Genomic DNA, 16,649 nt, shown 5'->3' with positions numbered 1-16,649 from the left:
ACCCCTGTTTCCGTAGTTAAGACCAGGCATTTCTACCACCTGTCCGCCATCTGAGCCCAGAACAGCTGCGCGCAAGATGGAGATAAATTTAAATTTTAAATGGCTCTTTCCCTTGCACGAGTGAGAGAAGGGGGAGGAGAAGCTGCCGAGATGCTTTAATGCAACACCTCCTCATCGCAAGTGTATGAAACGGATCATCTCTTAAGAAGAAGCAATTTGCTGACATCCAGACCCTAACACCCAACCTTCATGGTTAAATCTGTTTGAGGTTTGATTCTTCTAATAGGAGCAGGAGCGAGTTTTATCCCCGGCGCAGGATGTGTTTGGTGACAAGGAGGTACAGAGCGGGGTGTTGGGGCTCAGCAAGCCCAACGCCACATGGGTCATCTTTAAAGATTTCGCTGAAATGGAAAAGTGATATGTCTCTAAGCAGCAAAATCATGCAAGTCCTTCTCCTCTTCCTCTTCTCCACACTTTGACCAGCTCACTCGTTTCACTGATTTACAGCTTTAACGAACATCCCCCCCAGTGGCCTCCTGGACAGCCCCTCATCATGTTGAGAGGTCCATTAATGGCATGGCCATTTCCCCATGGTCCCTCTGCTCAGGTCTGGCCAGATTCTGCACAGATACAAGATCCTGACCTTCCCTATCCAATGCTGCGAGCGTGTCCCGCTGCCACCAGCTCTCTCTGAATCAAAGGGGAGAGGAAATTGGAAACAGTTGTGATAGGATCATAAAAGGAATAAGACGGAGGTACGGCCAAGATACGGAAAATTTGGGATGGCTCAAGGCTTAGCCTTCCCCGTATCCCTTCCCGTGCTAATACCGAAAAGAGAGGTTTTATATTAAGACTTCTTGCACTTCAAACAGCCCCCCTGGTAGCTGGGCATGGAGGAGCTTCTCAGCTTGATTGGGTCTAATTCAGCATAACAACATCATGGAGTTTGGAGATGAACGCTTTGAGCCAGGAAATCTGTTCCTGCGGCGGCTGGTTCTCTCCAGGCATCAGCCCTGGCGCGATTTGAAAGTAAAATCATCCTCATTTGAAACCTCTTAGTCCCAAACTAAAAGCATAAGCCAAACGATCCGCATGTGAAGGAGCTGCGTAAGGTCTCACGCAGTATCTGAAGGGCCTCCAGGAGAAGAGCAAACCTTCGCTGACCCACTGATGCGATGCTGAAGACCCATAGGTATGAGGCTGCCACCCAGAAAACTGATCTGGATGAAACTCATCCCCAAAACACGGCCTCTCTTGACGCTAGCACATCTGGAGGGAAAGGAGGAGGCTGTTTGGAAATCTGGGTAAAGCGAAAGTCCCTTCACAACACGCAACCCATCCAAAACCTCTCCCAGATACTCTCTGGCTACGGCCAGCACCAGTTTTGGAGGGACAAGATCAAGGAGCAGCCTTGGCCTTCAGGATTTCCACAGCCAGAAGATGTTTAACGACCCTCGATGGGCTTTTCATCCAGAGATTTGTCCCCGTGCTTCTCCTCTAAGCGAGCTCTTGGAGTTCGGAAATGGCAGCAGTGAGCATAGAATAGCTCCTGTCCCACCACTAGTCCAACCACAACAGTGGGGACGTTGGGGTGAAGGAGCACAACCGACCAGGACAGCAGGATGGAGAAGCACGAAATCATTCTTAAAGGATTTACACACAGCTTAATAATTCACTGACATTCTTATACTTGCTAGACTCAAGAAGCTTCCACCATTAAGCACCTCCATGTTTTTTGCTGTCGTGAAGTCTCAGTGCTGCAGAAAGAGGACAGCCAGTGTCCTTTACGCCACACCATATGTGATGGGTGCTGCAGTGGCCACTGTGACCACCTGGGACAGAAGCCCAGTAAGATCAGCAGTCTGGAACACCTCTCCTATAAAGAAAGGCTGAAAGAGCTGAGGTTGGAGAAGCCTGGAGAGGCTCCAGGAAGACTGTCATGTGGACTTTCAATATTTAACATTCAATATTAGACACAAGGAGTAGTGATAATTTGGTAACTACAGTAGTGTCCGAGAATGATCAGGTGCAAATCAGGGCCTGTCCCCCCAAGAAAGTGGTAGGTCAATTAACCCAACTGAAGTGCATCTACACTAATGCACGCAGCATGGGGAATAAACAGGACGAGCTGGAGGCCATCGTGCAGCAGGGAAACTATGATGTGGTTGCCATCACGGAAACGTGGTGGGACGACACACACAAGTGGAGTGCTGTAATTGATGGCTACCAGCTTTTCAGAAGGGATAGGCAAGGGAAGAGAGGTGGTGGGGTGGCCCTCTATGTTAGGGGCGGTTTTGAATGTCTGGAACTCAACACTGTAAATGACAGTGTTTAGTGTGTATGGATAAAAATCAAGGGGAAGGCCAACAAGGCAGATATCGTGATGGGAGTTTGTTATAGACCCCCTAATCAGGATGTAGAAACTGATGAGGTATTCTATAAGCGGCTGGCAGAGGTTTCGCGATCATCTGCCCTTGTTCTTTTGGGGGATTTCAACTTCCCGGATGTCCGCTGGGAATACCACACAGCAGAGAGGGAACAGTCCCGGAGGTTCCTGGAGTGTGTGGAAGACAACTTCCTAACACAGCTGGTGAAGGAACCTACTAGGGGAAGTGCCCTACTGGACCTACTGTTTGTTAACAGAGAAGGTCTTGTGGGGGATGTAAAGGTTGGAGGTCATCTTGGGCAGAGTGACCATGAAATGATAGAGTTTTCAATTCTTGGTGAAGGGAGGCGGGGAGCCAGCAAAACTGCCACCTTGGATTTCCGAAGGGCAGACTTTAACCTGTTTAGGAGCATGGTTGAGAGTGTCCCTTGGGAGGCAGTTTTGAAGAGCAAAGGTGCCCAGGAAAGCTGGTCATACTTCAAGCAGGTGCTCTTAGAAGCACAGGTGAAGGCCATCCCCATGTCCCAAAAGACGAGCCGATGGGGAAGAAGGCCAGCCTGGCTAAATAGAGAGCTTTGGCTGGACCTCAGGAAAAAAAGGAAGGCTTACATTCTCTGGAAAAGGGGCTTAGCAACTTATGAGGATTATCAAGATATAACAAAGCTATGCAGGGGGAAGATTAGAAGGGCCAAAGCTCAATCAGAACTCAGCTTGGCCACTGCAGTTAAAGACAACAAGAAGAGATTTTTCCAGTATATCAACAGAAAAAGGAAGACTAGGGAAAATATAGGTCCACTGATGAATGAGACGGGTGCCCTAGTGGTGGAAGACACAGAGAAGGCAGAGTTACTGAATGCCTTCTTTTCTTCGGTCTTCACTGATAAAGCCGTCCCTCACACATCCCATACCCTGGAGGCAAGGGGGAAGGTCCGGAGAGAGGAAGATTTTCCCTTAGTTGAGGAGGACTGGGTCAGAGACCACTTGGCCAAGCTGGACATTCATAAGTCCATGGGCCCTGACGGGATGCACCCGCGAGTGCTGAGAGAGCTGGCAGATGTTATCGCTAGACCACTCTCCATTGTCTTTGCAAGGTCATGGGGAACAGGAGAGGTGCCTGAGGACTGGAGGAAGGCTAACGTCACTCCAATCTTCAAAAAAGGCAAGAAGGAGGACCCAGGGAACTACAGGCCGGTTAGTCTCACCTCTGTCCCTGGGAAGGTAATGGAGCGACTCATTCTGGATGTCGTCTCCAAACACATAGAGGAACAGGAAGTTATTGGAAGTGGTCAGCATGGATTTACCAAGGGCAAATCATGCCTGACCAATCTGATAGCTTTCTATGATGTTATAACGGGTTGGCTGGATGAGGGGAGAGCCGTAGATGTCATCTACCTTGACCTTAGCAAGGCTTTTGACACTGTCTCCCATAACATCCTCATTAGGAAGCTGAGGAAGTATGGGCTAGACGAGGTGACAGTGAGGTGGATCGAGAGCTGGCTGAGTGACAGAACCCAGAGGGTTGTGATCAGCGGCACAGAGTCCAGTTGGAGGCCTGTAACGAGTAGTGTCCCTCAGGGGTCAATACTTGGACCAATTTTGTTCAATATATTCATTAATGACCTAGATGAGGGGACAGAGTGTATCCTCAGCAAGTTTGCTGATGATACCAAGCTGGGAGGGGTGGCCGACACTCCAGAGGGCCGTGCTGCCATCCAGCGTGACCTGGACAGGCTGGAGAGCTGGGCAGAGAAGAACCTAATGAGGTTCAACAAAAGCAAGTGTAGGGTCCTGCACCTGGGAAGGAAGAATGCCAAACACCAGTATAGGTTAGGGGCGGACATGCTGGGAAGCAGCTCTGAGGAGAAGGACCTGGGGGTCCTGGTAGACAGCAAATTATCCATGAGCCAGCAGTGTGCCCTTGTCGCCAAGAAGGCCAATGGCATCCTGGGCTGCATAGGGAAGACTGTGGCCAGTAGGTCGAGGGAGGTCATTCTCCCCCTCTACTCTGCACTGGTGAGGCCACAACTGGAGTACTGTGTCCAGTTCTGGGCTCCCCAGTTCAAGAGGGACAGGGAACTACTGGAGCGAGTCCAGCGAAGGGCAACCAAGATGATTGTGGGACTGGAGCACCTCCCTTATGAGGAAAGGCTGAAAGAGCTGGGACTCTTTAGCCTGGAGAAGAGAAGGTTGAGGGGGGACCTGATTAATGTTTACAAGTATCTAAAGGGTGGGTTTAAGGAGGACGGAGCCAGGCTCTTTTCAATGGTTCTCAGCGACAGGACAAGGGGCAATGGGCACAAGCTAGAACATAGGAAGTTCCGTTCAAATACACGGAAAAACTTCTTTACAGTGAGGGTGACAGAGCACTGGAACAGGCTGCCCAGGCAGGTGGTGGAGTCCCCTTCTCTGGAGATTTTCAAGACCCGCCTGGATGCAGCCCTGAGGGATGTGCTTTAGGCAATCCTGCTCTAGCAGGGGAGTTGGACTAGATGATCTCTAGAGGTCCCTTCCAACTCTGAAGATTCCGTGATTCCGTGATTCCGTGATTCTAAGAAAGATGGAGACTTTTTACCAGGGCCTGTAGTGATGGGACAAGGGGCAACAGTTTTAAATCGAAAGAAGTTAGGTTTGAATTGGACATTAAGGAAGAAACTTTTTATTCTGAGGGTGCTGAGACACTGGCCCAGGTTCCCCAGAGAAGTTGTGGATGCCCCATTCTTGGAAGCGTTCAAGGCCACGTTGGACGGGGCTTTGAGCAACCTGATCTAGTGGAAGATCCCGCTGCCTATGGCAGGGGGTTGGAACTTGATGGCCTTTAAAGGTCCCTTCCAACTCAAACCATTCTATGATTCTATGGAGGTGAAGTGTAATTACAGAGCTGGAATCAGCCAGCAGCCACCTGGATGAACATGCACAGGTTCCTCAATGATTGCATGTACTCAAGGGAAAGGCAGGCTGGCTGAGGGTCAACATGTGACCAAAGGAGGGGGAAAAAAGACCCAGAAAGAACAAAAACTGATGGTTGTTGGCTGTGAGAAAAGAAAAATGCTGGTTTAGCCAGCAGGCAACAAAAACCATTTGAGAACACGCAATACGAACACCGTTGATCTTCACCTTTCTGTGATAACAGATTAAGAGGAACAAGGACCCCAGGCTGCCACTCTCCATCGCTGGATAATTAAGAGAAAACCCCAGAGACATTTAACTGTTAGCTGCTGCTAACACAGCTCGTGTGGCTTTTCCTAAAGAAATGTGTTAAATTGAATGTATCAGACACATGAAATAAATTTACGGTGGGAACCTGTTAAACTACCACCAGAAAAGGAGAAAAAAAACAACCTAACGTGTCATGAGACTAGAGAAACGCAAACGAGAAGACGGCGTCAGCTAAGAAAAAGTCCCCACATTTGAATTTTCTACAGAAAAAATCAAGCAGCTGCCACTGGGAAAAACACCAGACTCCACCTGAGGGAGGAAAATGATTTTTCCCAAGGAAGCTGCACTTCCTCAGGCAAAGTGTCCTAACCAGACCTGCCCCTGCTAGCATGAGCATTGCCGATATTGTATGTGGATAGGACAAGGGGTAACGACTTTAAACCAAAAGAGGGGAGATTCGGACTAGATCTAAGGAAGAAATGTTTTACACTGAAGGTGGTGAGACACTGGCCCAGGTTGCCCAGAGAGGTGGGAGATGCCCCATCCCTGGAGGTGTTCAAGGCTAGGTTGGATGGGGCTTTGAGCAACGTGGTCTAGTGGGAGGTGTCCCTGCCCATGGCAGGGGGTTGGAACTGGATGATATTTAACGTTCCTTCTAACCCGAACCATTCTGTGATTCTATGAAATCAGAGCTCTGGTGAAAGGCTGTTGGCCAAGCAACTCAGTGGGACCGAAAAGATGGATTTTAGGAGATCTCTGGGCTGTCCCAGCATATGTCATAGAATCATAGAATGGGTCGGGTTGGAAGGGACCTTTAAAAGTCATCTAGTCCAACCCCCCTGCAGTAAGCAGGGACATCTTCAATTAGATTGCTCAGAGCCTCATCAAGCCTGGCCTTGAATGTCTCCAGGGATGGGGCCTCCACCACCTCTCTGGGTAACCTGGGCCAGTGTCTCACCTCCCTCACTGTAAAGAACTTCATCCTAATGTCTAATCTAAACCTACCCTGCTCTAGTTTAAAGCCATTGCCCCTCGTCCTATCACTACATGCCCTTGCAAACAGCCCCTCCCCAGCTTTCCTGTAGGCCCCCCTTCAGGTACTGGAGCTCTGCTCTGATGGCAGATCCCCTGGTCAAGCCTCATTGGCAGGGATGGGGCTGGTTGTGGTCCCCAGGAGCGATGGGTTACCAGCAAACACCGGAGCACAGAGCTCCCGCTTCCCCGTGATTTATTCCAGTACATCTAACCGTGCGTTTTCATGGTAGTGTCGTTGTTTAATCTCACTGTGTCTTACTGTTTAACAGTCCCCACGGGGGAACAATTTACCCACAGGCTTCGAGGCAGCTGATGGAAACAATATGAAGATAGGTATTTAATGCAGCACGCTCACTAATGCACACCATGGGGGAAAAGCTTATTTAATACAAAACAATTTTACAGATGCAGCAGTTAGAGGGGACGGGGCTGACTCGCTTGTCTTTGCTCTGACACACTGCCAGGGCTGGAGGATGCCAGAATCAAAACCCGCCCGACCCATAATTCATAGAATCATAGAAGGGTTTCGGCGGGAAGGGATCTGTACAGCCCATCTAGTTCCAACCCCCTGCTCTGGGCAGGGACACCTCCCACCAGACCAGGTTGCTCAGAGCCCCGTCCAACCTGGCCTTGAACCCTTCCAGGGATGGAGCAGCCACAGCTTATGTGGGCAACCTGTTTCAGTACCTCACCACCTTTAGAGTAAAGAATTTTTTCCTCATATCTCATCTAAATCTCCCGTCTTTCAGTTTAAAACTGTTCCCCTTCATCCTGTGGCTCCCCTCCCTGCTCCAGAGTCCCTCTCCAGCTTTCCCGGAGCCCCTTTAGGGCCTGGAAGGGGCTGGAAGGTCTCCCCGGAGCCTTCTCTTCTCCAGGCTGAACCCCCCCAGCTCTCTCAGCCTGTCCTCCCAGCAGAGGGGCTCCAGCCCTCACAGCATCTCCGGGGCCTCCTCCGGCCCCGCTCCAACAGCTCCATGTCCTCCTGATGTTGGTGGCCCCAGCGCTGGAGGCAGCACTGCAGGGGGGTCTCCCCCAAGCGGAGCAGAGGGGCAGAATCCCCCCCCTCGCCCTGCTGCCCACGCTGCTGGGGATGCAGCCCAGGGTGCCGTTGGCTTTCTGGGCTGTGAGAACACACTGACGGCTCGTGTTGAGCTTCTCATCAACCAACACTCCTAAGTCCTTCTCCTCAGGGCTGCTCTCAATTCTGTTCTCCACCCAGCCTGGATTTGTGCTTGCGATTGCCCAAATAGAGTTTATTCCCCAATAAATCTTGTGCCTGGAAGGAAATCTCAAGCACCTGCTTCTTGGGGTGTTTATGGATGTAATCCAAGCGCTTGCCATAATTCCCAGGTCCAAGCTCTCAGCCACTCAGAGATCTCAGCCCTCAGTTAGCCAGGAAATATTACAACAGCAGCCTGATGTGCAACACAAGTTTATCACCCTACCAGCTCCTTTAGGATGGATATTATTTCATATTATTTTGTATTATTTCATATTATTTGTGTATTATTTCAGGAGCCAAGCGTGGATGCAGCAATGAGAGAGGCCTGGCAGAGAAACCGCCTCTCAGACAAGCCGAGCATCTCTCCTCCATGCTTGCTGGCCACGCAGCCCATCATGACTGCGTCTCCTCCTGCTTGTCCCTAGCCCCAGGGAACATGCCACCACAGCATCACTCAATAGGGCTACATCATCCCTTGCGCCTACCAGCCTCACCCCATCCTCTCCCAGCGAACCCATGCCCCAAACCGAGGTGCAAGCATGAGGACCTGCATGGGAGGAGGGACGGGGAACCAGAGACGAGTTTTTACCGCAGAGCAGCTCATCAAAACATCTTTGGAAAACCCTGGGGAGCACCTGCAAGAGGCCCCATTTCTCCCTCTCTTCCCACTTCCCCCTTCAGGCTTCCTCCAATGCAGGTGACCAGCCCAGAGGAACTAGTCTCACCCAACGTGACCATTTCATGGTGCCAGAGAAGGTCGGGGAGCTCCGGGCAAGGTGGCAGAGAGATTTCTGTGGTGGGCATCACTTCGTGACTTTAGCTAAGACACGTATAATGTTGTGTTTAGAGATGATGAGCCGCAGACCTATTTGGAGCCATATTTCACTGACAGCTTCACCAAGCTGAACTTGCAGGTCCCTCCGCTCCCTTTAGGAAGCTGTAGGTCCACGTGAGCGCACACAGGGTGGAGAAACTTCCCAATCCATGACCAAGGAACTGGTGAGAGTGCTGGAAATCGCAGTTCTGGTTTTGCTACCAGCTGCCTCCTGGAAATGATTAATATTGGGGGTCACATTCCCTTAAGAAAAGACATGGTCATGGTCTCATACAGGAGCTGTTTCCTCTCCCCAAGGGTGGAGGGACTGTTGAGTCTACGTTCCTGGAAAAGGGACTTGGGAATGCAAAATTAACGCTTTCTCATTTATTCAAAGTTTCTAATGAAGCGTGAGCAGGCTGGTCCGAGCATTGTATGTACAAAGACCTCGTGCAGTTGGAGTTACAGCCCATGGGATGGGTCAAAGGCCGATCAACTTGGTCTGAGCATCCTGCAAGACATCTAGAAAGTACTTAAGAGGCGACACTGCCAATGACACGTCATAAATTATGGATCCTAATGGACATTTTTTATGAAGGTCTGATAAAAATCAAAAATTGTGCTTCTTCGGGGGAAGCACAGAGAGGAAAACACAATGGGGAGAAGAGCCCAGTGTGCCAAACTCCAGCACAGAAGGATCTAAATTCCTAATTACCGGACATCCTCGTTTGAGTTTATCCTCTGAGGATGCTATGCCGGTGTTGCACACCTTTGCCGTCCGCACCCTTTGCGGTTCAGACTGCAGGCAGACGGCTCTCGCCATTCCTCGGACGGGGAAAGGCAGAACGAGAGAAGATTTACTCCCATCCTAAATTATTCAAAAGAAAAGGGACTGCGCATCTTTAACAAGCCATCGTTTTATGAAGCAAGGTTAACATTTTTACTTGATTCAGTAGAATATTATAAACTCTCCGGGGTCCATTTGAGGACTTTCTACTTTGAGCAAAGGAACGGACTCAGCACTTTTTATATTATTTAGAGAATAAAATTAACCCTTAATGGCCCAAGCTGGTATTTCTCCTCCCCAGTTAAATATGGCCCGCTCAGCAATTTCTCCCCATATATAATTACAGGCTGCTATCCATCATCTGTAGGAGAATGCTTTTCTGACACTCTAAAAGTGACACGGTAAGCACTTTTACTAATAGAATAAATATTCTAAATATCTCTTTTATATTTTCATTTAAATTGGAATATTTTAAAAATAATTGTAGGGACCCTGGCTGCGTGGTCAATGCTGCGCGGGAGGGAGGCGGCAGGATGCCCGTGTTTTCCTTTGGAGGAAATGTTTATCCTGCACGCGGTCCCCTCCACGCGCTGCCACAAAAAGTAATTAGGCACAGACTAATTTATTAGCATTTCCCTTCACTCCTGCTGATGTCCCGCTTTCCTTAAAGCTCTCGCTTTTGGCTTTTTTTCCTCCTTCTTTTTGCCTGGTTTTTGCTCTGTAGCGGTTTCTCCTCGGGAAAGGAAGGATCTGCTTGTAGAAGGCACCATCCAGTGTTGTGTTTGGGTTCTGGGACAGGCTGGTGGCTTTGCAAGATGACACCACGGTGATGGGCGTTGAGCACCTCCAGCTTTACTTGCTGGGTTGCACCTCTGCCAACGAGAGCTACAGGGATAGAGAACAGCAGGAGAAAAGCCCTTTGGAGCTCCAGCCCAGAGCAGCATGTGGATCCAAGCATCCAACTGCTCATCCCAGCAACTTTCCCAGGTGAAAAGCAGCCAAAATCATGAGGGAGTTAGAAATCTCCAGGAGCAGCGAGACTAAGCAAAATCACGCTTAGGCAGACACTTATTTTCACGTTATCTATTAAATGTAATAAAATAATATCGTTCCGTAGGCCTGCTGGGGCGTATTTGGGATGGTGCCCTGCGATCTGGCAGACTCGAAGCACACAAAATGATTGTTTCATTAGCGGCTCGTTTTTTCAGTGAAAGAGCCGATTTAAAGCACTGCTTGCAAAGTTCCTCTTGTGTCTTCAACGTGGTACCTGGAGTCTCCAGCTCAAGGAGGAGGCTTTCACTGTCTCTTCCTGTTTGTTTGCCATCGGCTTTTGGAAGTGGATGAAGCAAGCCGGGACACTGATGTGAGGTTTTCTTCCGTATCAAACAAACCCTTAGAGGCAACTAGCAAAGAAGCAGACCGAGAGATGGTTCCCATCCTCCAGGTGGGTTCATAGAGATGGGCCAACATAGCAGAGCAAATCATGGGTGGGAAGGGACCTTTAAGGGTCATCTACTCCAACCCCCCTGCCACAGGCAGGGACATCCTCAACTAGACCAGGTTTTTCAGAGCCCCGTCCAACCTGGCCTAGAATGTTTCCAGGGATGAGGCATCTACTACCTCTCTGGGCAATCTGCGCCAGGGGCTCACCACCCTCAGTGTAAAACATTTCTTCCTTAGATCTAGTCTGGATCTCCCCTCTTTGAGTTTAAAACCATTACCCCTTGTCCTATCACTCCAGGGCCTACTGAAAAGTCTGTCCCCATCTTTCCTATAAGCTTCCTTGAAGTATTGAAAGGCGACAAGAAGGTCTTCCTGGAGCCTTCTTTTCTCCAGGCTGAACACCCCCAACTCTCTCAGCCTGGCCTCACAGCAGAGGGGCTCCAGCCCTCGCAGCACCTCCGTGGCCTCCTCTGGCCCTGCTATAACAGGTCCATGCCTTTCCTGTGCTGAGGATCCCAAAGCTGGACACAGTGCTCCAGGTAGGGTCCCACCAGAGCTGAGTAGAGGGGGAGAATTACTTCCCTTGACCTGCTGGCCACAATGGTCAAAGGATCAGCCTGATCAAAGGATGAGCAGAAATTCCACCACATAACCCACCTCAGAAGAGCAAAGCCTGGCAGCTCTTCAGCTAGAGCAGAAAAGCATCATCTCCATAAATCTCAGAGTCCACCTTTGCTTTATTCAAACCTCATGGCAAATTGACTGGCTGCCCCTTCTGGACCATGACTTCTTGGGGACTCTGCATCGCTGCTCTCGCAAGTTTGAGATGGCAGCTGCAGAAACTAAGAGAAGGTGGTCCATATCGTGTTCATGGGACCCAAAAAAAACCCCATGTGGTCTACTAACAGAATAGTGGTTCACACCAAGAGGCAGAAAACAGGAAAGAGCAGCCAGATAGGACGGTCACTTCAATTCCCAGGGAAACACCAGCACAGCCAACTCTCTCCCTTAGCCACTAAGCAAGGAACGGTCACATCCTGCGGTGTCTCCTGTCACTTACAAAGAAAGGGGGAGCCACAAGATGTTGGATAAACCCCAAAATTTCATTTTTTTGCATGTAACAGCTCTAAAAGTCCTTTGGAAACCTGCAAGTAGCAGCTGACTCCAGGCCCCACTTCAGGAAAGCTGCTCTCTCTCAAGCTCTGCATGTTACGTAGGGTGCCGTAAACTCGCAGATGAGATTACAAGTCTACCCGGGGTGCACATAAAGTCCATGTAGGACTTCACTGCATTGATCTAAACCAGAAGGCCCCCAGGACCTGGAGGTGGGCTCCATGAAGCCCCCAGGTACCTATCTGGGTGCAGCTTGAGGTTAGGTGAGGAAGGGTGGTCTTGCTGCTAAGCCACAAGATGTAAGGCTCAAGTTTTAACCCGTCACGGAGTCAGCATGCAAAATAAGCATTAATGTCTGTGGGTGTTCTATGTACAACAGGGACTCAAAAGCCTTTTCCTTCACTTCTCATCTATTTAACGGAGCAATTTTCAGGGCAGGCGGTATCAGCCCAGGCACCGGACTCGGGCAACATGGACAGAGCCTTCCCTGGGAGACTCTTCCCAGGGAAACACCAGCACAAAGTTTGCGAGCTGCAGCCTTTAATTTGTTTTCTATTTTTTTTCCTGCCTGTAAGACAGCCAAACCACTTTGCCCATCATCCTTTGGAAAAGCACAGGACTGCCGTTCATCACCTCCAGGTGTTTGGCAGCTTCCAGCTCTACGGCTCCCTTTGGTGCCGTAGCTCGGGTGAAAAACAGCTCGCGGCTTCAGCAAAGGCGAAATCCATCCCAGGACCCCGAGAGCCGGTCCCCTCTTTACCTTTTCTCCCATGGGACAATAGCCTTTGAGGAAATCCTGGCATACTTCTGCCTTCCTGGACACGTAGACGTGGCTGTAGGGGCAGTTGCTGTTGTTGCAGATCCCCTTCAAGAAGTAGGAGCACACCGGCATCTGCAAGGGCAGAGGATGAGAAACCCGTTAGTGCTCCCCCCGATTCGTGATTAGGAACTGTTCCAACACCCAGAACTGAAATAAAACTGTGACATGCGTAAAATAAATATATGCCTTTTGCCAGCCACTGATCCCAGGGGTATTTTTAGTTCTTCTATTGGTCTCCTGCAACGCAGCTCCATGACATTATGCAGTCCCGGCGTATATATGCAGGGGGGCGAATATGCTGCCGTAGCATCCTTCAGGATGCTGGCGAGAGGGTGGAAAGCATGAAACTGCCTCTGTACGGCACAGGGAAGGGATGGGGGACTTGTAATAAACTCTGCTATCTTAGGGGCTTCGCCGGCACAACGCACGTGGCAGGTTCATCTTCTGCTGACGCTTCCAACTAACCTTGAAGAGGAGAGAAGGGGCGGCTGCTCCCTGGGCTCCTCGCTCGCAAAAGGCACTAAGCTGAATGCACCGTCGCATGGCCGAGGACTGGGAACACCCTTCCCAACGGGAGATGCAGCTGCCGTGATGGGAACAGGGGTGCAGGGCTCGTACCCAGCCCGGCTGCACTCTCCCATGGTGGGTTCTGGCCATCACAAAGGCCAAAACAGCATCCTGGGGGTGCGCCCCCTATTTGGCTCTTCCCTGGGTACGGAGCTGGCTGGAGGGTGCAGAGCACGTGGATAGACAAAGGCTCCAAAAGGTGGGTCTGAGCAAGGGGGAAAGCAAGTGCTTGCACCTCCGCAAGCATTTTTTTTTGGGGGGGTGCATCATGTGAAGGCATCAGCCTGGCATCCCCCAAGGGTTGTGAGTGATGTGCTGATGCTTGTCCCTGTGAGCCGGAGGAGGGATGCTCCAGGAGGGAGGGAAAGGAGAAGAGCAGCCTGGGTTCGAGGGATGCTCCAGGAGGGATGCTCCAAGAGGGTGGGAAAGGAGGAGGAAAGCCTGGGCTCAAGGGATGCTCCAGGAGGGATGCCCCAGGAGGGATGGAAAGGAGGAGGAGAGCCCAGGCTTCAGGGATACTCCAGGAGGGAGGGAAAGAAGAAGATGAGCGCAGGCTTCTGCCACAAGCAGTCCAGGATGAGAGTGGTCGGATCCACGGAGCAGAGTCCCGCTCCCACATTCACTGCTCCCGAGCTTTAGCAGCGCGACAGCCGACGGGGAAAAGCGAACGAGCAAGGATCCTCATCGTCCTCAAACCACAAACTTCACCTTCCGCCAGCTGTTATAATTAAAAACAAATTACCAGCCTGCTGCGATATTTCAGCATCCTTAACTCACCGGCTACCGCGGGCAACTTCCCGACCTGACTAAGCAGCTGCCGAGGGGAACGTGCGCTTCCCGAAGCCGCCGCGACGATCCGGCTCCTCCTGCTCAATCCCTCGCTGTTCGCTTACGCGCCAAATTTCCTTACTGCTCGGCGCAGTATCAATCCCTCCGTTCACCGGTAGCATCTCAGTCCCGCCGGTTCGAGCATCCCCAAACTAATATTTACAATTCTGTAATAACCGCAGCCGAGGCTATCGGGAAAAAAATCCCTTTCCCTGAAGGGCACATTAGGGTTTTAACTAAATTGGCTCACTTGAGGCAAAGAGAGAAATAAGAGAGAAGGAGGGGGAAGCAGAGGGGAAAGAAAACAAAGGGTGCTTTAAAGGAGAAGAGTTTATTTTTAATTGTCTTTTAACTGCAGACATTAACATAAAGGACAGGGCTCTGGGGCTATCTTTTTTGGTGGTGGTGGTGTGACCGTAAATGATTCCCTTAATGTAGTTTTTGATATAGAGCCCAAATTAGCTCTAATAAAAAGGGATAATAAAGGCAGCTCTTCTACAAAAATAAACTCCTCCTAGCTGTCAAGCCTGAGCCATTATCAAGAGGAAGCAGCACTCTCATTTCAATTAACCTTGTTTGCACCCCACTACGTCCACACAAATAACAATAACATTAATTCAAGGCACTGGTGCGGTGCGTCCGTATTAGACAGCTTTGACTATGTACACGCTTTGGAGCCAGCAGCTAATGAACCCGAAACTCGACGTGAATTTCCAAATTGCTCACAACAGAGTTTTGAAGCTCTATTAGGGAGAAAAATGCTGATTCTTTTCGAGTTCCTCAAGGGGAAAAGCTGTTGTAGCAGCAGCGGGCGGTTGCCCGAGTCTTAGCCTCTTGCTAACCTTCACTCACAAACCTATTCATTCAGATTTACTGATTTCTCTCAATCACTGGGACACGCTGGTAGCTCTGCCCTGTCGCAGAGAAATTCCCCGTACAGCGCTTCGACGGATGCTCCTCCGCCGAGGGCTCTGCCCTTCATCCCCTGCAGAGCAAAATCCCCCAGCCACAAGTTTTCCCGCTCCTCCAGGCTCCTTTTTCCATTGTCAGAGGGATAATTTGGTTTTTGAAAGCGTCTGCAAAGCATCGTCCCCATCTGGAGCAGCCCTGGTCCTGGAGCGCATCCTCGGCTTGGAGGAAGGTTTTTGCTGCTTAGGATGGGGAAAAGCTCACCGTTACTTTTCCCAGAGAAAATAGAGGGATTGTCCCCATTTTTCCGTGGGGAAACTGAGGCACAGGATAGCTCCAAGGTTGAGCAAGAGTTTTGTCCTCAAACCAACAGCTTTTGTCCTCAAAGCAAACTCCCCAAGCATTCAGACCTTCCCTTCCTGAACCAGGCATGTGGCTCCATCTGTGGTGACTTCCCGCCAAGGTGAGACACACGATGACAACAACCTGAAGCTCTTCCGATGAGGAGTTTGTGGGGCTCCCCCCCACCATAACCGCAAAGTGAAATCGAGAGTCAACTAACGGGGCATCAGCAAAACCGGCAGCCCCCAAACCACCGCATCGTTATAAACCGCATGAAGAAAAATCGTTCATTGCATCAAAACCCCAACTCAAATAGCCAAAACCAAGCTGTTCCCCAATCCCTCAATCGAGGAGCAGGGAGGAAACTGCTCCAAAAAACCCACGAGCAGGGGGAAAAACACTGCCTTCCTTTGCCGAGTGGCTTCACCTGCCTTTCTCCGCCGCTGATAAACGAGGTGAACGCCACCTTTGCTAGTAATCACCCCGGTTAACAGGGAGCTACGGGCGTTGAAAAGCAAAGTCGCCTCTCGCTTTGGGTAGCAGCATCCCTGCAGCTATAAATCACCCTGAAATGGGCTTGAACTCCACCGAGGAGGTTGTTTCTCTTCCAGCCTGCGCTGACGACAAGGTGGCGAGCGGAGACCTCTGAACCGCCCCCGGGGCGCCTAATCCGGCGAAAAATAATCCTCCTTCCCCGCGGAGCGCAATGTGCATGGCCAGAAACACAGCATTTGTTTCTAAGGCACGTAAAAGAGCTGGCACCTGCCTGCTTCGTTTGTAGGCTTGTTAATTTAACGACTCAGCTTGGATTTAGATGACACTTCGGTAATGGCGAACGGCTAAGGAAGAAGGTGAGATGGGCAGAGGCCATCCGTGCCCCGTGGGATCCCTTCCCAGGGACCCCGTCCCCAAAATGAGGGTGGCAAATCAGCTCTTGTGCCGGAGACTTCAGCATGATCACCCCTTTTAATTCAGTTTTATGATGATATTACTATTATCCTTCCCCAGTTTCTAACTGGCAAGGCGCTGCTATGGGGGAAAGGTTGGGTTTGCCACACCACGCTGCAGCCAGCGGTCCCCACCCGTCTCCCCAAAACGGAGCCCAGGAACCAAAAGCTTGAGGTTCTGCTTGAGGCACCAAGACACACTGGTGTTTCTGGAACGGAAACTGAGGCCACATCTCCACCAGCATATTAAACATGCCAAGGAATATTCCCAGGTACCGAA

The 16,649-nt window shown here is 50.5% G+C and overlaps 1 protein-coding gene across 5 annotated transcripts in view; it reads right to left on the bottom strand.

Moving 5' to 3' along the window:
* The window catches only part of ZC3H3 (zinc finger CCCH-type containing 3), a 194,815-nt gene that overhangs the window by 24,372 nt on the left and 153,794 nt on the right, over window positions 1–16,649 (bottom strand). For 4 of the 5 annotated variants that reach the window (XR_008464701.1, XR_008464700.1, XM_054190095.1 and 1 more), the window contains exon 9: window positions 12,717–12,848. Coding sequence is in view for 3 of the 5 variants with exons in the window: in XM_054190095.1 (XP_054046070.1) it covers window positions 12,717–12,848 (132 nt within the window). In the remaining 2 variants the exon portion in view is untranslated. Of the gene's footprint in view, window positions 1–7,525; window positions 10,286–12,716; window positions 12,849–16,649 lie in introns of those variants that run through there. The other variant, XM_054190096.1, reaches the window with a different exon arrangement.

Source organism: Rissa tridactyla, chromosome 2, assembly GCF_028500815.1.
Source record: "Rissa tridactyla isolate bRisTri1 chromosome 2, bRisTri1.patW.cur.20221130, whole genome shotgun sequence".
Taxonomy (NCBI): domain Eukaryota; kingdom Metazoa; phylum Chordata; class Aves; order Charadriiformes; family Laridae; genus Rissa; species Rissa tridactyla.
Note: the sequence above shows the minus strand (reverse complement) of the source record. Positions and strands in the feature narration are given on the sequence as shown.